Below are 19,866 nucleotides of genomic sequence, written 5' to 3'. Positions count from 1 at the left end.
TTCCCCAGCCACTCTAGGCTGCTTCCAACAAAAAATTAAAAATACATTAAAACATCAGTCATTAAAAACTTCCCTAAAGAGGGCTGCCTTCAAATGTCTTCTAAAAGTCAGATAGTCATTTGTTTCCTTGACATCTGATGGGAGGGCGTTCCACAGAGCGGGCGCCACTACTGAGAAGGCCCTCTGCCTGGTTCCCTGCAACTTGGCTTCTCGCAATGAGGGAACCGCCAGAAGGCCCTCAGAGCTGGACCTCAGTGTCCGGGCAGAACTATAGGGGTGGAGACGCTCCTTCAGGTATACCGGGCTGAGGCCGTTTAGGGCTTTCAAGGTCAGCACCAACACTTTGAATTTTGCTCGGAAACGTACTGGGAGCCAATGTAGGTCTTTCAAGAGATTAACCCTGAGATTAAGAGTTTCATGCTCTCCTGCCTGAGCTATCCCAGGAGGGGTGGACTGGGCTCTCCAGTCGTCCTGCAAGGACCCTGCCCCTAAGGCTTTAAAGGGGGAAGCCAGTGGAGAAAGGCAACATTGAGGAAAGAGGTAGAGGCAGCACACAACTAATACCTTTTTTCTCTCCCAACAGGCCCTTCCTCTTCCTCCTCCGGGGCCCTGAGCACCCCTCTGGCCTCTACGCAGCCGGGGCCCCCCTTACCTCAGCACCTCACTCCGGAACCGGCCCAGCTTGGCCCCTCCACAGAGCCGGCACCTGCTCCAGAGACTTCCCCGGGCGACGGCCAGGCAGACCCCGCCTCCAGCTCAGCCCAGGAACCCTCCGTGCCCTCCACTGCCGCGGTGAAGAACCTCAAGACGTTGAAGGCCGCCGTGCCGGCCTTGCTGGGAGGCCAGTTCCTGCCCTTCCCATTGCCGGCAGCAGCGACGGCGGCGGCAGCCCCCTCGCTCTTTGGCGCGCAGCTGCCCGGGGCCTACTTCCAGCAGCTCTACGGCATGAAGAAGGGGCTGTTCCCCATGAACCCCGTCATACCTCAGACGCTTATGGGGCTGCTGCCCAGCCCCCTGCTCCCAACACCTGTGCCCGAGCCGCCCGTCGAGGTGCCCGAGGCCCCCGGCATCTCCACGGTTGACGTGACTCACCAGTACCTCTGCCGCCAGTGCAAGGCGGCCTTTGAGAGCGAGGGGGCCGCCGCCGCCCACCAGGCCACTTTTTGCTACTTTGGGCGCCAGCCCCCCGCGGCCCCGCCCCCGCTGCGGGTACCTGTGTGCACCTACCACTGCCTGGCCTGCGAGGTGCTTGTGAGCGGGCGCGAGGCCCTGGGGGCCCACCTTCGCTCCAGCGCTCACCGGCGCAAGGCCGGATCCAACGCAGCAACCGCATCGGTGTTTGCCAAAGAGGAATCCAAATTACCTCACTCGGACTCCAGCCCAAAAAGTAACGCTACCTCTACGACACTACTAGCTTTATAGAGACGGATGCTACACTGCCACCGACCGAGAGAGAAGGACTAAGCAACTAACCAACCAGCCGGCGGAGGGAAGGGCGCCCCGCTTGGCGTGCCCTGCGCCCTCTGCCCATACCAAACGCCTGTCACACAGCCCCCGCCACCAGTAAACTCAAGAAACGGCCCCTGGCCAAAGCGACAACACCCAGTTGCCTGAAGGCCACGCTCTTCCCAGCTGGACCCAGATGTCCAGCCGCCCCACCCCACTCCCCCAACACCACCGTCATCTTGAGGGAAGACCAGTTGACCTGGTGCAGAGCAGAAATGCAGCCTGCCGTCTGAGGAGCCCCCCAACAATGCCCACCTCAGAAATGCCTTGCACTCTGCATGGAGTGCAGAAGTGGTCCTCTTCCGCCACCCACCGAGCCCCTTGCCCTCACGGCCCTGTTCCCAGGGTCTCCCCTCCCTGAACGGATTTCTGGATCTTGTCAGGCTGCCTGTGGTTCTCTAAATCCAACATGGCTGCCCAACCCACCCCCTTCCCGCAGTCCCTTCGCACATGCCTGTGTATTCCAGAGTCTTCCACCTCCTGTGGCATACACATGTACCTCACATGAGAGAGGCACGAGAGGCTCTCACTGTCTGTGGTTCCGGTCTCCATGGTGTACTCCATGTTTTCCCTCAAGGAGGGTCCCGCGGGCATCTCGACAGGTGTTCCTCGGGATGCTGAGCTTCTCACCCCAGCGGAGAGGACCCCCTTCCCTTGAAGGCTTTCGCCCGCGAAGGCCGCCACGCTGTCTCCTCGTGTCAACGGGAGCTTCCCAGAATCCTTTGCCCAAAGTCCTACCCCGCATGTGTGCGGGAACCACACTCCCCCTCCCCCCTCCACAAACGCTTGTGACCGGTGCCGGCACACCTGCCGCACGCCCTCGTGCGAACCTGGTCCCCCCCTCTCCCTCCCTCCCTCTCTCGCTCTCTCACACACACCTGCTTAGAGCTCCTTCTCTCACTCTCTCTCACCTTCCACCCTTTTACTGTGTTATTACCGACTTGAGAAAGGCCAAAAAAAAAAAGCAAACAAATGGACGGAAAGAAAGAAAAATTATTAACCCAAGGAAACAAAACTTAAGGGGGGGGGGAGGGGGGCAAAGATGAGAAACTGAGTCCCCAACCCCAACCCCAACCCCTCCTAGAGCATGTGCTGCCCATTGTGTATAATAATTCCCGTCCTGGACGGATGGACAGACTCCTGAACTTGTTGATGGATTTTGAACGACTTGAACAGCAACCAAACTGGGGAAGAAAGGCGCCTCTCCCTCGTCTTTCCCGCCATTTTTTCCTCCTCTCTCTCTCTCTCTCTCCTCCTCCTTCTCCTCCTCCTCGTCCCCAGTTGGGTCTCTGCCCGCACTGAGGAACCAAATAAAACTAACAACCTCGCTGTCTTTTCCCTCCTGATAGACGTGACTTCCGTCTCCGCGCGGGAAACGACACACACACAAAAAAACCCTACTCCGATGGCTTTAAAAAGAAAGAAAGAAAGAGAAGAAAATGATAAAATAAAAGCAGAAGGATCCTCCTGTCTACACACAGTTACCTGCCATGTGCTGGTGTGCCGACGTCCTTGCAAAAAAGAAAAAAAGGAAGAAAAAAAAAGAACACAAAAAACCCTCTTTATGAATCCAAAGCTCTTTAAAAAAAAAAAAAAAACTTCTATACAATAACCAAAAAGAAAACCAACAGTTTGAGAGAGAGACTACCCACCAACAAAAAGGAATAATAAAAAGCAAACTGGAAATAATTTTTTTAAAAAAAGAAAAAGACATATGACGACGATGACGAAGAAGAAGAAAAGTTACGCCCTCACATTTTTCTTCCTCCTTTGTGTCCGTTCTTTTGGGGTTCCTTCTCCCGTTCTTTTCTTTCCCCAGCCCTGCTCCCCCCCCCTCTTCCAACCTGCCAAGTGTTTTTTAGGCCCCCTCCCACTTAAAAACAAAGATGGACAAGAATTTTAAGAAGTTGATGGAAGTGGAAACCTGTGGGGTAGAGAAGGGGGGATTACAAAAGAAAAGAATCCCCCACAAAAATAACCAAACGAACTACATTCGGGGCGTCCAGGGGGGGGTGGGCTCCTACAGCGGCTCACCCTCCACGACCACCCTGTTTTCCTCAGACTGCCCCCCTTCTCCCCACAACTCTGCACCCCAGAATGGGGCGAGGGGAAATGTCTTTCTGTTGTGTATTTAAAGGGGGGGATGGGGTACAATAAAAAATTAAAAAGAAATAAAAATTATATTAAAGAGATGGTCCAGGGGGGAAATTGGAACATGCTTTTGGCAGGGTGGTGGTTGGGTGCATATATTTGTGGGGGGGGGAGGAGTAAAAACACCGAAGAACAAACAAATATTGGATATTGATCTAAGGTCTCGCTTTTTCCTGTGAAAGTATATTTCATGTGCACCCAAAACAACTTTTTTTATATAAAAAAAGTGAATTCCTTGATCTAGGGCACGGTTCCCCAAACTAAGGCCCGGGGGCCAGATGCGGCCCAATCGCCTTCTAAATCTGGCCCGCGGATGGTCCAGGAATCAGCATGTTTTTACATGAGTAGAATGTGTCCTTTTATTTAAAATGCATCTCTGGGTTATTTGTGGGGCCTGCCTGGTGTTTTTACATGAGTAGAATGTGTCCTTTTATTTAAAATGCATCTCTGGGTTATTTGTGGGGCATAGGAATTCGTTCATATTTTTTTCCAAAATATAGTCCGGCCCCCCACAAGGTCTGAGGGACAGGAGACCGGCCACCTGCTTAAAAAGTTTGCTGGCCCCTGATCTAGGGGTTTATTTGCACAGTGCCAATGAATGTGGGTTGTTCTTAAGGTAAAGGTAAAGGGACCCCTGACCATTAGGTCCAGTCGTGGACTCTGGGGTTGCGGAACTTATCTCGCTTTATTGGCCGAGGGAGCCAGTGTACAGCTCCCGGGTCATGTGGCCAGCATGACTAAGCCGCTTCCGGCAAACCAGAGCAGCGCATGGAAACACCGTTTACCTTCCTGCCAGAGTGGTACCTATTTATCTACCTGCACTTTGGCATGCTTTCGAACTGCTAGGTTGGCAGGAGCAGGGACCGAACAACGGGAGCTCACCCCGTCGCGGGGATTTGAACTGCCGACCTTCTGATCGGCAAGCCCTAGGCTCAGTGGTTTAAACCCACAGCGCCTTCCGCGTCCCAGTGTTCTGGGTTGTTCTTATTATTTATTAAATCTATATAGGGACCTTCGTCACAAGATCTCAGGGCAAGTTCACCGAATGAAATACACGATAAAAACACAAGTAGGTAATTAAAACAGAAGCAATATCACCACCCCTCCCTTATTAACAAGGGTTAACAAGGTAGATGCAGGACTCCTAAACAACAAGCCTTAGTTGCTCATGTTTTACTTGGCAACTGATCATCCATATGCCTTGGGAAAGCAGTGCCACAAAAGGGGCACGCTGAAGATTTGAAGTCCTGGGGTACAGGAGGGCCACAACAGGGTTTTCTGTTGTTTTTTTGGGGCCTCCAACACACTTGAAAACGAGGGCACAGATTTGCATGACGTTTGTGTATGCTTTGTGTCATTCCCGACCGGCAGAATTCGAACGCACCGCTCTTCCCTCCCCAAATTGCATTTCCACCCTAGAAACAGCTGAACCTGCTTAATTTCTGCCTGCCACACAGCGGTTGTAGGCTGGCTTTCTCTCAATGCCAGCCCTATGGCAAAGCCTAGTCCTATACTTATGAGGAACGGCTTAGGGAGCTGGGTATGTTTAGCTTGGAGAAGAGAAGGTTAAGGGGTGATATGATAGCCATGTTCAAATATATGAAAGGATGTCATATGGAGGAGGGAGAAAGATTGTTTTCTGCTGCTCCAGAGAAGCGGACACGGAGCAATGGATTCAAACTTCAAGAAAGAAGATTCCACCTAAACATTAGGAAGAACTTCCTGACAGTAAGAGCTGTTCGGCAGTGGAATTTGCTACCAAGGAGTGTGGTGGAGTCTCCTTCTTTGGAGGTCTTTAAGCAGAGCCTTGACAGGCATATGTCAAGAATGCTTTGATGGTGTTTCCTGCTTGGCAGGGGGTTGGACTGGATGGCCCTTGTGGTCTCTTCCAACTCTATGATTCTATGATTCTACCCAGTTACCTGGGAGTAAGGCCTATTAAGCACACAGGTAATCCCTTCTCACGTATACCACTATACAGCAAATTACTTATACAGTGAATTCTTATTGCTTGGTGTTTATGCCGAAGCCTCTTTCTTTGCAGGTTTTTTATTTTATTTTGCATTGCCATATGAAGGTGGGGGGAATTCCTTTAACATCCGCCTGGAATCACTGTGTAGTCGTATTTGCAGAAAACAGCTTGGACGAACCCGCCACAGGAAAGACGCATCCTAGTTAGTTGCTGCAGGGAAAGGGGAAATTATGGAGATCCCAAGGATGAGAAAATTGAGACAGAAGAAGGAAATCAGCAGCTCTTTGAGACCCTGGGGATTTCTCTGGCCGGGTGTCCAAACAGCTCCCTTGTCAATCACAGCTATGACTTCACGCATTGGCTAAAAACCAAAAGGCGGGAGCAGCCAGGCTGGCTCATCTAATAGAAAATGCTTATAAGAACAATTGCAAATTTGCTTCATAACTTTCTTTCTAGATGGGCTAGAGACATACTTTTTTAAAAAAGAAAATTAGTCTGGGTCACATACTGGCTCTGTGCCTGGTACTTTAGCACTGACTGTTATCTGCCTCTCCACAACCCTGCTAATAATGGGTGCAAACCCAAATAAAATCTCAAACCCTGTGATTTAATGCAAAAATGTTCTAAAACAATTTTGCTCAGCAAGAAATGTGCGTGGAAAGAAAAACAATATTGTTTTCCAACTGGCACCGGTTTCTTAGCAGGCGATGCAAATATTCTGAAATTTGTAAGGTTGATTTGGAGGGGGAAACCCTACAAACAGCTACTGGTTTAAACTAAGCGCACCATTAAGATATTATTCTGATTCCCTTTTCATTTCCATACCGTCAGGTGAGAATTTTCTGTTGGAAGAAAGGCAGGGCAGACTTTCGAAAATTAAACAAGGTCTCTGGCATCAGGCAAGCCCGCTGCCCTCTCCTACGGTAGTTATGCTATCCTCCTAAACACCATGGTTTTTCCAAAATTTGGTCACACTAGAGTGTGACCAAGGAATGGAAGAGGTTGTGCAGATAGCAGACGAGATTCTCAGTGGTTGAGATCAACCAGGAGCAGATTTAGATGCCCCCCCCCCAACAACATTCCTCAAGGGAGATCCGTTCTGTTTTTTTCTCATAGGAGTGAACGGTGCCCAGGATGGTTAGAAAATAAAATGAGATAATAAGACAACGATTTTAGGAAGCTGGGTGCCACCCCATGGAGGAAGGCCATGGGTCTCTCCCTTAGGATGCCCTCCCCATCTCTTGAACTGCCTGGTCTCTGCCTGGAAGTGACAGAAATTGAACCCAGGATCTTTGGCACGTGGAGAAGATCCTCCATCATGTTGGTGTTTGTGCTTGGTATCTGGGAATCGGGGAGGGAAATTTTTGTCACAGCATGGGAGAGGAGCGTTATCACCTGCCAACAGGCTGCATGTCGGAAAGTCTTTGTCAAGGGCAAAGGGAATATTTTATGTGCATAAATACCGGCGTACAATGTGGGCTGACCCATTTTTAAAGGCTTGGGATATGAAGTTCAAGCGTACTACTTCACTGACATCTATTTGGGGCCTCCTGCGTGTCCTTGATCGATCAACTCCCCACCTATTGTTCTTTAATGGCGGCAGAATTTGCACGCATTTCCAGGTCTGTCTCCACCCCGCCCTCCTCTTTGCCAACCCTAAACGTCTGAGGGGTGGGCTGGGGGGGGGGAGAAGGAGAAGGTAGCCTGCCATCTTTGGCCTGTGATTCTCAAGCTGGGGGAACCGGGGCCTGGTTCCCTGTTTCTGTTGCCACGGCAACGGGCGCCATCTTGGAGACATCGATAGAAGACTGTTTGTAGTCTTTTGACATAAGGGCAGAGAAAAGGGCCCTGGAGTGGGGTGAAGGAAGGAGGCAAAGACCATGGGAATTTTTCCAAGGACGGGGAGGCAAAGTATGTAGAAACTAGCCTACCGTAAAATTTAAAATTATTGCCCACCTCACTTTTCCCTCTGGCCCTGCCAAGTCGCCGGCATGCGGCCCCCGAAAGATTGCTCAGATCAGAATGCGGCCCTCTGGTTTGGGCGGGTGGGGAACCCATCCCCGCTGTAGCACCTACCGTATTCAAGTTATACAGAACCTAACTCACCACCCCAAATTCCATAGGGCAGACCCACATACGCCATACCCCATCCAGGCCCACAAAAGGCCAGCATAGCGCATTGGATGGGATATTGGGTGCAGGTCAGGGAGACGTGGGTTCGAATCCCTTTTCAAGCATGAAGCTCACTGGGCGATGTTGGGCAATTGACGCTTCCTCAGCTGCACCTACCTCACAGGGTTGTTGTGAGTACAAAATATAGAAAGCAGACAGCCCTCAACAGATGACACGTTAAGATTAATTTCTACTTTCAGGGGTCCTGGGATAATGCCATTGCTGGGTCAACATCACCCTTGGTGTAGTAAGAGGCTCAAAGAGCTCAGATTTAACCGATCAATTCAGCTCCTACTTTGCTCCCACCTGGCTGGTAAAACACAGCCCCTATGGCCTCCCCATCTCTTCGACTGCCTGGTCCTGCAAAACCAGCCTACAAAACCCATTGCCTGCCTGCCCCACACAGCTCCCACCTGCCCATTGGCTTTGTGCAAGAGGTTCCTGCACTGCCACCAGCCCCACTGTTCCTATGTGGGGCTGCCCTTGGAAGACAACATGGAAACTTCAACTGGTGCAAACTCCAGCGGCCACATTAGTGGCTGGGCTTCCGTGTAGATCTCAAACAGCCCCTGGGCCCAATTCACTGTGCTCATGCTGGTGTCTAAACCCATAAACGACATGGGCCCTGAATACCTGAAAGACAGCCTTCTTTACTACAGACCCTCTCAAGTGCTCAGATCAGCAAAAAGGGGCAGCCCTCTTTCTTGTTCCAATGCCCTCAGAAGCTCGGGGGGGGGGGTGGCAGCCGAGGACAGGGCCTTCTCTGTGGCAGCCCCTAAGTTGTGGGACTCCTTCCTCAGAGAGGTGTACCTGGCACCCTCATTGTATGGCTTTTGGCAAATGCTGAAGATGTACTTATTTATCCTGGCTTTCGACACTCAAAAGTGCGTAATTCTGGGACCCACCTTATTTCTGTAATGGTGGGTTGTTTTAAATTGTTTTTCATATTGCTTTTTAATTGTAACTCACCCTGGAACCTTATGGTGGAGGGTGAAAACAGCAACTACAACTACAACAACAACAACTACTTCTGGTGGTGGGAAACGGAATCAGACGCGGCCAAGTGATCCTGTGCACAGTCCCAACCTGCGCCAGAATCTGAGCTTCAAGATCTCTCCACAATCTCCCCATGTTTGCTAGGCGTGACCCAATGCCTGCCTTTCACTAAGGTAAAGGTAAAGGGACCCCTGACCATTAGGTCCAGTCGTGACCGACTCTGGGGTTGCGCGCTCATCTCGCATTATTGGCGGAGGGAGCCAGCGTACAGCTTCCAGGTCATGTGGCCAGCATGACTAAGCCGCTTCTGGCAAACCAGAGCAGCACATGGAAACGCCGTTTACCTTCCCGCTGTAGCGGTTCCTATTTATCTACTTGCATTTTGACGTGCTTTCGAACTGCTACGGTAGGTTGGCAGGAGCTGGGACCAAGCAACGGGAGCTCACCCCATCACAGGGATTCGAACCGCCAACCTTCTGATCAGCAAGCCCTAGGCCCAGTGGTTTAACCCACAGCGCCACCTGGGTCCTTGCCTTTTCACTACTACCCGCCAATTATTTATTGAGTTCATTTATAAATAAATGAAGACAGACAGATTAATAGAGCAGCACTGGACCCCCCCCCCCCCGCCAAAAAAAAATGCTGTTTGGGGTTTGTGGAAAAGACTGGCCTCTAGCATAAGTGTTTTGGTTTCAGAGGATCAATCAATGCTTGATTTTTAAAATACGTTCCTAGCCCTCATGACTGTAGTGGGGCGTTGGGGGTGCAAAGCTTAGAAACGGGTTTCTGCTGGAATCAAAAAGCTAAAGAAACAAATAATAATAAATGCATCGGCTTGCGGTCTGGGCAAAGGAGGGAGAGCTGACTCTTAAGAACTCACTGGCATCATGATACTTTTCTTCTGACATCTTCCCTGAGGATCAGGAGAGGCAAATGAGAAGGGCTGTGCTCTGGCGGGAAGAATGTGGCTCTCTGCCTCTCTACACTGTCAACGAAAACACAACTCTAAGCTGTTACAACGCACAGTACAGTCCTTCGTAGACTGCACCATTTCACATTGCAACATTGGAAGGTTCCAATAACACTCCCTCACACCTCCCTGTTCTTAAAAAATGAGCACATCCGGGGGAAGCATTCTAATCTAACCCTCTCTTTTGTTTGCAATATTTCCCCCCCCGCAATGGGGAAAGCATTCAAACAGATGATTCCCCCAGTGATACAGTCCACCATGGATATTTCTGCAATTGACCTGGTGACATTCACACTGCTTTTTGTTTCAGTGTGCTCAATCTCTGACACAATAAACAGGTTCTGGGGCTAAACTCTGGCTCAAATCGAGCCTCTCCTCTCCTGAAGCATTTTGACGATATTTGAAAACCATCACCTGCATTGATTAGCAAAAATATCCAGCTAATTTCTCTCAGGTTCCTGAACAATGGCTCCTCTCTTGAATCATCTCACCTCACGAAGATATTCAAAAACCATTATCTGCAATGATTAGCAAAAATATTTTGCTACTTACCGTGGGCTGATTAAATGCAGCGTCACCAAATCAACAGACTCATCAATGCACTTTTGCTGCAAAATATATACATCTACCTAGATCTGTATACACACAAACACCATGGATGAGAACGAGGCGAGTGACAACCATCGGCCCTCTGCCCCAAATGTATGACATGCTCTACATTGAAATATCATACTGGTAACCCAAAAAACTACACCCACAGTATAGGCCTGCAACATTTTGAAGCCTGCTCAACTCTGAGTGTTTCTCCACCACCAAAGAATCGTGGGAACTGTAGTCTTCTGGGGAGGCTGAAAATTCTTCCCTAGCCTATATCATATTTTAGTTGCTAGGCACAGCTATTAAATAGGTCTGAAACTGGTCTAACACCTGCAAACATTAGCCAATCAGAAATCCCCCAGGCACCAAGCATGTTTTACGACTGGTCCAGGTCCAATTGCAACCACAGGGCATCCTGAGCAAGTTTGCAGACGACACCAAATTGGGAGGGGTGGCTAATACTCCAGAGGACAGGATCACACTTCAAAATGACCTTAACAGATTAGACAACTGGGCCAAAGCAAACAAGATGAATTAAAGGCACAAATACAGGATAGGAGACACCTGGCTTGAGAGCAGTACATGTGAAAAGGATCTAGGAGTCTTGGTAGACCACAAACTTGACATGAGTCAGCAGTGTGATGCAGCAGCTAAAAAAGCCAATGCAATTCTGGGGTGTATCAATAGGAGTATAGCATCTAGATCAAGGGAAGTAATAGTACCACTGTATTCTGCTCTGGTCAGACCTCACCTGGAGTACTGTGTCCAGTTCTGGGCACCACAGTTCAAGAAGGATACAGACAAGCTGGAATGTGTCCAGAAGAGGGCAACCAAAATGGTCAAAGGCCTGGAAACGATGTCTTATGAGGAACGGCTTAGGGAGCTGGGTATGTTTAGCTTGAAGAAGAGAAGGTTAAGGGGTGATATGATAGCCATGTACAAATATATAAAAGTATGTCATATAGAGGAGGGAGAAAGATTGTTTTCTGCTGCTCCAGAGAAGCGGACATAGGGCGGGTGCCACTACTGAGAAGGCCCTCTGCCTGGTTCCCTGTAGCTTTGCTTCTCGCAGTGAGGGAACCGCGAGAAGGCCCTCGGTGCTGGATCTCAGTGTCCGGGTAGAACAATGGGGGTGGAGACGCTCCTTCAGGTATATAGGACCGAGGCCGTTTAGGGCTTTAAAGGTCAGCACCAACACTTTGAATTGTGCTCAGAAACATACTGGGAGCCAATGTAGGTCTCTTAGGACCGGTGTTATGTGGTCTCGGCGGCCACTCCCAGTCACCAGTCTGGCTGCCGCATTCTGGATTAATTGCAGTTTCCGGGTCACCTTCAAAGGTAGCCCCACGTAGAGCGCATTGCAGTAGTCCAAGCGGGACTTTAAAATAAGGTTACCCGACGTCCCCGTTTCCCGGGGACAGTCCCCAGATTTACAAATCAGTCCCCATACAAAATCCATTGGAGTATAAAAGTGTCCCAGGATTTATTGAAAAAAATCTGGTAACCTTAGTTTAAAAACCTCCAGGGGAAGAGTCTGCCACCTTCCGAGGTTGCCCGTTCCACCATGAATTGCTCTTCTGGTCAAAAAGTTCTTCCTAACATTTGGTTGGAATCCCTTTTCTTGTGAGTTGAATCCATTGGCTCGCCTCCTACCCTCTAAAACAACAGCAGGAAACAAGCTTGCCCCCATCTTCCATGGGGCAGCCCCTCAAGATATTTGAAGATGGTTCTCGCAGCAGCTCTTAAGTCTTCTCTTCTACAGGCACCCAACTACCTCAACCGTTCCTCCTAAAGCCCTTTATAATCTTGGTCTCCCTCTTCTGGCGCACGTTCCAGCTTGTTAATATCCTCTTTAATGCTAAGCTACAGTTCGGTTTAGCGGCACATGCAAAGCAGCTCTGTGCCGGTCCTGAGATTCGCAAAGAATTTACTTCGGCTGTCGAAAACCTACTACCATACAGCTCCGATGCTAAGGAAAGAAAGGAAACAGAACTCCAGCCCAGATGAAGAGGGGAAGTTCGTCAGTCCCATTTAGATAGGCTCAAAGCGTGACAAGATCTATTTCTGTATTAATTTGGCAGTTTTTGTTCAGTCGGCTGGCAAGTTGCCTTTCCAGTCCAGCCTTTCCAAAGGACTCAGGGAAGGTTACTTCTACCCAGAAGGAAACCAAAATGCCACAAAAACAGCCATCACTCAATCACAACCACAAAGGAAAGGCCCGGTGTGTTGAGGAATTCGAGCCAGACAGATTTGTGAACCAGCCAACATCGCGCCCATCAAACAAAAAGCTTAAAAATGTGCACAATGCTTAACTCCGGCCAAAAAAAACAAGGAACCAAAGGCAGACGACGATTACGGTTAGTGCTAACTATGGTTTGTGGCCTTAAACTCTTGCTGCTATCTCAAATGCACAGGGAAACTATAGCACAGGTTGCTAAACTAAGCACCAGCCCTCAATGACCGGCATATGGAGAGATCAGCGAGAGACCGGCTTATCGCCTAGAAACCGTACGTACTGTGGATTGCTGGAATGCTCAACCATGCAAACCATAGTTTGGAAGCCCACTCCAAACCACAGTTTCACAATCCGGGTTGGTGGGCGATCCTTTTAAGCGATGGTCTAGGCATTCAGACATGACACTTAACCATAGTTACAGAAAACAAGCCAGGATTTGGCTGTTTCCAGTCCACCAGGTCATTATAAGAATTTTGTAACTAAGAAACTAGTGCCTAACTTGGTTTCTTCCTCTCTCCCTCCCTCCCAAGCTCTATACTATATTCCTTTTGCGTAGTGGAAAACTGCTCCCAGGAATGTCTGGCACTATCATGGCTTGCTTTTAGGTGCCAGGCAAAAGCAGACATTTGGCCCTTAATTTGAAGTGTTCCTGAGTATGTCGGTGGCTTGTCTTTATAATTATTTGTCAACAGAGTGGACCTGTCCTAATGTATACAAGCATTTTAGGCTTCCATTTTATTCTTGTTATTACATTTGGCCTCTTGTTTGTACACGGCAAATCCCCTCGGAACACATTTGAGTGAAAAGCCAGATATATATTTTAAAAGAATAAATTCACTGATATTTGTAAACTGCTCTGGAATCCTTTTCTAGCCAAAGAGAAGGAAAGCTAAAGATGCTTCAGATAAAATAAATAGATATTATTTCTTCTGGAAGACATTCCTGGAAGACATTCCAGGTCAGATTTTAATGGATCTGTAAGGCGGAGATCCTAAGCAGATTTATTACAGAAATGAGCCCTACTGAGGTCAATGGGACTTACTTCTGGGTAAAAATGATTGCCCTTCAAGGGAAGGAAGCTCTGCTCTGGAAACTCACCCGCCCCAAAGACCTCTGTCTGTATTTGGGATAATCAACCAATGGCCCTCCAGATGTGGTCGGAATACAACTCCCATCAGCCTTGACCATTGGCCATGCTTGCGGGGGCTGATGGGAGTTGGAGTTCAATCACATCCGGAGGGCTACACACACACACCCATCTGTGTCCAAGATGGCTGAATCTGGCATTGGGGCAATGCATGGAAGAGGCTGCCTCCGGCTGATCTCTAAGAACATCAATAGGAGTATAGCATCTAGATCAAGGGAAGTAATAGTACTGACTCTGGTCAGACCTCACTGGAATACTGTGTCCAGTTCTGGGCACCACAGTTCAAGAAGGATACTGACAAGCTGGAATGTGTCCAGAGGAGGGCAGCCAAAATGGTCAACGGCCTGGAAACGATGCCTTATGAGAAACAGCTTAGGGAGCTGGGTATGTTTAGCCTGGAGAAGAGAAGGTTAAGGGGTGATATGATAGCCATGTTCAAATATATAAAAGGATATCATATAGAGGAGGGAGAAAGGTTGTTTTCTGCCGCTCCAGAGAAGCGGACACAGAGCGGACACAGATTCAAGCTACAAGAGAGAAGATTCCACCTAAACATTAGGAAGAACTTCCTGACAGTAAGAGCTGTTCGGCAGTGGAATTTGCTGCCAAGGAGTGTGGTGGAGTCTCCTTCTTTGGAGGTCTTTAAGCGGAATGCTTTGATGGTGTTTCCTGCTTGGCAGGGGGTTGGACTGTATGGCCCTTGTGGTCTCTTCTAACTCTATGATTCTATGAATTCTTTTTACACACACGAAACCCCCGGAAATGGCGCAGGGTAGCATTTTCCACCTGGCACACAGACCCTCTGCTGGAGTGAGTGATTAGGAAGCAAGAAAGGAGCAGGGGGGAAACTGAAATTCTAAAAGGGCACAGGATCAGACCGGAAAAGGGGCCCTCTCCACGCACTGCCTGCGTCTGGACAATTATAACGTGTTTCGCTTTAAAGCTTTTGGAAATTGAAAATAATTCTCCTTGATGAAAATTGTCTCTTAGAGTTTATTAGGGCTGAAGACTTGATAGACATGATTAATCAAGTAATTTATTAATCACAGATTAAAACGTGGGGTTTTAATCAGATTTTAATCAGAGCTGCCTGGACGGGCATCTTTGGTTTGTAAGTCATCTATGACTACCACTCAACTCAAAGCAACGCATCTTAGATAAACTCCAAACCAATAAGGATCCGCCGATAAATTGGCTTGTATCTATATTGCACAGTAGGTGTGCTGCTGAAGCCTCCAGCAGTGATTGGCTGAGCTTCTGTGATGACACAGAATGCTTTCAGGTGCTCCAGGTTCTCAAGAGGCAAAGCTACTGGAATGTTTGTAGGTCCGGTTTCTGTGAGGGAAGGGAAAACTAGGAGTTTGGCTGGACTTTAAGCCTCACAACGACCTTTGGTCTGAGGATAAGGAAGATATTATGGAAAGTAAAGAAGCTGAGGAGCCCAGAGGATGAAGAAACAAGTAATAATAATAATAATAATAATAATAATAATAATAATAATAATAACAGAACAGAACAGGAACACAGTGAGAAGTTGGGGGAAGAGAAAGAAGCTTCAGCAAAACAGAAGAGAAAATAGGGAACAAAGAAGGAGCTATCAAGAAACGGGGAGAAGGGCTGGATTTGAATTAACCACCGAGTTCTTGGGATGCTGTTTCTAGTTGATTTTAATGGGACACATTTGACTGTACACTGATCATATTAAAGATTAGTGCAAGGCCATTATCTTCATCAAAAAAGTTCTTAATTGGTTTGGATGTTCCCCTCCCTCTAAAGCACCTGGAAAATTATAGGTTGTCAGCTCCACTTTTAAAAAACGTTAATTAAAAATATTTGAAATGAGGAGGAACATTTTAAGAGTTTTTCTTTTCTTTTTTTGAGCCGCATGTCTTGGAAGTGCTCCGCCGCCCCCAATATACATTTTAATTTGTGCTGGCGTTACAGCAGGGGGTAAAAGTAAACCGTTTCCCCCCCTTCCCCCGCGCGCCCCACTAGAAGAGGGGAGCAAAAATTGAAACAGGAGCACCCTGAGAACGACAATGTTTTTACATGGATCTTTAAGAAGGCAAACCCTGAAAACCTCAACAAAGTGCTTCAAAAATTATGGTTCATAATTCCGCTTTTTTTTTTTTTTACGATTCCTTCCTTCCGCCGATAAGGGATGACTGTTTGTATGGAACTGAAAGGGACCATTTGTAGCCAAACCACTACGCAACAACTGAAAACGTCAAAACTACGTTGAGCAGTCAAGGTGGCTTCCATCGGCCTCCTATTCCACCAATTTGAACAAACCGTTCGCTCAGCCTCTCGCGATGGGTAGTTGGATAACCACCATACCCATCCTATGATATGCCCCACCCGACATAAAATGCAAACATTTATCACGTCAGCAACCCCCTCTTCCCCAAACTGCTGCCAGAGAACCCACAACTCCTATTCCTGGAGGTGTAGGAGAAGAAATTTCAAGTCTATACCTTGATGGTCCCAAGAAGGAGGTTGGTTGAAGACTGAAGATCTTCCGAGCTCCTGGAATTGACCTGCAGACATCTGTTCAATGGTGGCAGATCGATACGACTGAGGAAGAGAAAACAGACAGATAGATGGAAAGGAGCAGCAGGAGGAAAGATGTCTACCCGGCCGGATGCCGCTCGGTCTCCCCCATTCCCCGTGCGCCATGTTCTTCCATGCCCGCCGGGGTCTCTGCCTGCCGCGACGAGGCTGTGCCCAGGCAGCAGGGGTGGCAGCGACGTATCATTCTCCTCTCCTTCCCCGCCGTTTGCCGCAGTGCCAAGATCAGCGACTCTGTTCACGTGCCAGTGCGGGTGATGCCAGCCCCAACCGGCTTTGACTCGGTGCCAACTTCGAGATGGTCACAGGTGTGCCAGTGTGAAAAGAGGGAGTGGGGCCGGGTGGGGGGAGAGAGAGAGAGAGAGAGAGAGGTTTAATACAGAACTGATCTGGGTGCCAATAATGCCCACGGCACGATCTGGCAGCTGCCCTTCCTCTCCCCCACATGGCGCCCCCCAAGTTGCACCCACCCCCCCACTTGCCCAGGCTTTTATTTCCATGTCTGCCTCTCTCTCTTTCTCTCTCTCTCTCTCAGATCCCATTCTTGTGTCAATCCCAGTCTCTCATCCCAAATGCCCACAGCTCCGCCCGGGTCCAACCTCTGATGCCCGTCACCAAAAGCACCGACCCATCTTGTCTCCCTTCTTTCGTCTTCCTGCTGCCCCTTCCATGCCCTCTCAACACCTCGCCACCTGCCAGCTGCTGCCAAACGGAGAGAAGGGAGCCGGGAGGGGGGCACGGTGCCAGCACGCGAAAAGCGCTGCACACCCTCGCACACGTCTAGAGAGAAAGGGAGAGAGATTTGCACACAGACGCGGCGCGCCAGCCTCCACCCTGGTGCCAATCCGTTCGCTCTGGCCCTCTCTCTTGCCTCCCGTCTCCCTGCGGGCACAGCCTTGCCAGCTGCTGCTTGCTGCCTTGCTTGGTCCTCCCTCCCCCCCCACTCCCTTTTGCTGTAATCATGCACCAGCCTGGCATCTCACACTCAGCCTCCCCCCCCCCGCCCTACACACCACACCAGCACCCCTGCCCGGTTGGCATTAAAGCTGGCGAGCAGAGCGAATGCCGCAGAGGGAAGGGAGGGTGGCAGGGCGGGCGGCTGCTCCGTGCCAGCTGTCGTCGCCCCTCCCCCATGCAGAAAATCGCTTCGGGTATCGGGCTGGCATATGCCACCTCCTCTCCTTCCTCTCCACCCCCCCCACCCACAACCTCCATCCTTCTGCTTCCCCCCCTCCATCCCTGCGCTTATCGTTCGCTTTTTTCGTTCTAGCCATCCCTTGCTTCTCTGCCCCCTTCCCTTCGTCGCTCGCTCTCCTTCGAAACCCTCGGCGCAACCCTCTTCCTCCACACTCTCATCCTTTCCCCCCTCTTTTCCTATCACCCTTTCTCTTCCTCCCCTCTTTCTTCTCTCTCTCTCTCTCTCTCTCCTTCATACAGTGCCAACCTCGTTCCAGCACCCATTTCCAGTTATGTCCTGTGGTGTAGGTGCCAGTTCGTTATGCCAACCACACCGGGGGGGGGGAGATACAAGGGTTTGTGCGTGTGTGTGTGTTTGCATGACCAAGCTGGCGTCCCTTCCGGAGAAGAGACGAAACACACACACACACACACAAAACACCCGACTCCTTGGGCTTTCGTCGCGCCCACCCCATCCGCCGTTGAAAGTGGCACGGTGCCAGCCCAGGAACAACCATCTGTGCCCCCCGTCTGCAGCACCCCTCCCCCACGCCACCACACTAATTGGCAGCTGAATTAATTAAATCCTGGATGCTAATTAACATTCCGACGGTGCAATGGTGGGGGAGGAAGAGGAGGGGTTCGGAGGAAGGGATCTTGGCTGGGCATTGAGGCGGGGGGGGGGGGGGAAGTGGGCAAGGAAAGTCAAGGATTTGGGGGTGCCATTTAATGTGGAGGGGGGGCAGGAGGTGTTTTGCCTCCCCCCTCCCCAATCCTGGGAGGAAAGTAGTGTATTAGGAGGAGCAAGGAGAGGACCTTGAGAGGGAGGAAAGCCAATAATCAGAAGTAATTAGAACGTATTATAAACTGTGTCGCAAACATAATATGTATATATATATATATATATATATACACACACACTCACACACACACTCACACACACACACACAGTGGTGCCTCGCTTAACGAATGCCCTGCTTAACGAAATTTTCGCTTAACGAAAGGATTTTTCTAGCGGAGGTTGCCTTGCTAGACGAATGCGTTTTACGAAAAATTTGTCTAGCGAATCGCGGTTTCCCATAAGAACGCATTGAAATTCAATTAATGCGTTCCTATGGGCAAAAAAAAGTCAAAAAAAATTCAGTGCATTCCTATGGGATTCGCTAGACGAATTTTTCGCTATAAGAAAAGACCTGTGGAACGAATTAATTTCGTCTAGTGAGGCACCACTGTATATATATATTGGGGTTTGGTATCCAGACGTTTCAATGTAACCAATATTCCTCTTAGGGAAAGTTTTTTTGGGGGGTGGGAGGCAAGGGCAAGATTACTGGCGAACTGGCAAAATAGAAACGTTACAAATTAAATAACGAGAGATATTTGAAATGGCAAGGAGGGAAGTCTTACACTAAAAGAAAATTAAGAGAGATGAAACACACTTGCTCCCCACTGAAACCAATCACAATTGCAAAAAAAAACAACACAAAGAAACAAACTCAAAATTTACATCCCAGGAAGAAAGCAAAAATTGGTTTGGTATCCTTTGTTTTTAAATGGTGTAGCTGAGGACAAACTGTCCATAAGCTAAAGTCAATCGCTTGCCAGCTCTGCTGATTTCACCAGTGGAGTTCAGCACATTTCATATTCTCTCCAACTAATACCAATGGGATCTTAATGGGCTTCCTTTAGACTGAACCTCACCCTAAGTCTGTAGCTCTCTATCTGCCGCAGGGCCACAGCACCTTAGCTATCAACTGCTTTCGAGGGTGATTCGAAGGTCAATTTTCCTTCACCAGGGCTAGAAACCCGCCCCCTTTTTAAAATACTGGACTCCAGAAATTTTATCAAACTCTCGTGGTCCAGCTCTATGAGATGGTAGATAAAATGTATGGGCTATAGCCAACTAAACTGTACTCAAGAGTAGACTCCCTGTAATTAACTGAGTCATGTCCACCCATTCCAAAGGATCGCAAATGTTGGAAACAGCCCCAGATTTCAGTTCAAATACTGCTAGCACTTGCCTGCCCAGAAAGAACTTTCTTGTTGTTATTCCAATGCCTTTTGAAGACTTAGTTGTTACAGCAGCTGTTCAATGCGTTTGATTCGTTGGGTTTTATCTGCTGTTCTGTCTTGCTTTTAGATTTATTCCGTTTCTTTTCTTTCTTTCATGTTACCCGCGATTGTTTCCCATCAGCCCAACAGGCAGCACCAGAGGGAGAAAAAGGGAAGCAGGGCTACTCCGGCGGTTTCCCCCTCTCCCACAGCCGTTCCCTCGGGGTGCAACTGAGATGGGAAGCCGAGCTGCTCTGTCCTCTGAGATCAATGACGTTGGATTCTCCTCTCCAGCTGGTTGTTAGAAGTGTGAGCAAAGCGAG

The 19,866-nt window shown here is 49.1% G+C and overlaps 2 protein-coding genes across 4 annotated transcripts in view; both read left to right on the top strand.

The window, feature by feature from the left end:
• Positions 1–1,532, top strand: part of ZFHX2 (zinc finger homeobox 2) — a 31,933-nt gene extending 30,401 nt beyond the window's left edge. For all 3 annotated transcript variants that reach the window (XM_060281851.1, XM_060281848.1, XM_060281850.1), the window contains one exon: positions 584–1,532. In XM_060281851.1, the coding sequence (XP_060137834.1) occupies positions 584–1,422 (839 nt within the window). In that variant the 3' untranslated portion in view covers positions 1,423–1,532. The remainder of the gene's footprint in view (positions 1–583) is intronic.
• LOC118095902 (myosin-7) overlaps positions 1–19,866 on the top strand; it is a 373,415-nt gene that overhangs the window by 279,959 nt on the left and 73,590 nt on the right. The gene's annotated exons all lie outside the window — the stretch shown is intronic.

Source organism: Zootoca vivipara, chromosome 13 (assembly GCF_963506605.1).
Source record: "Zootoca vivipara chromosome 13, rZooViv1.1, whole genome shotgun sequence".
NCBI classification, from domain to species: domain Eukaryota; kingdom Metazoa; phylum Chordata; class Lepidosauria; order Squamata; family Lacertidae; genus Zootoca; species Zootoca vivipara.
This window is presented reverse-complemented; position numbering and strand designations above follow the sequence as displayed.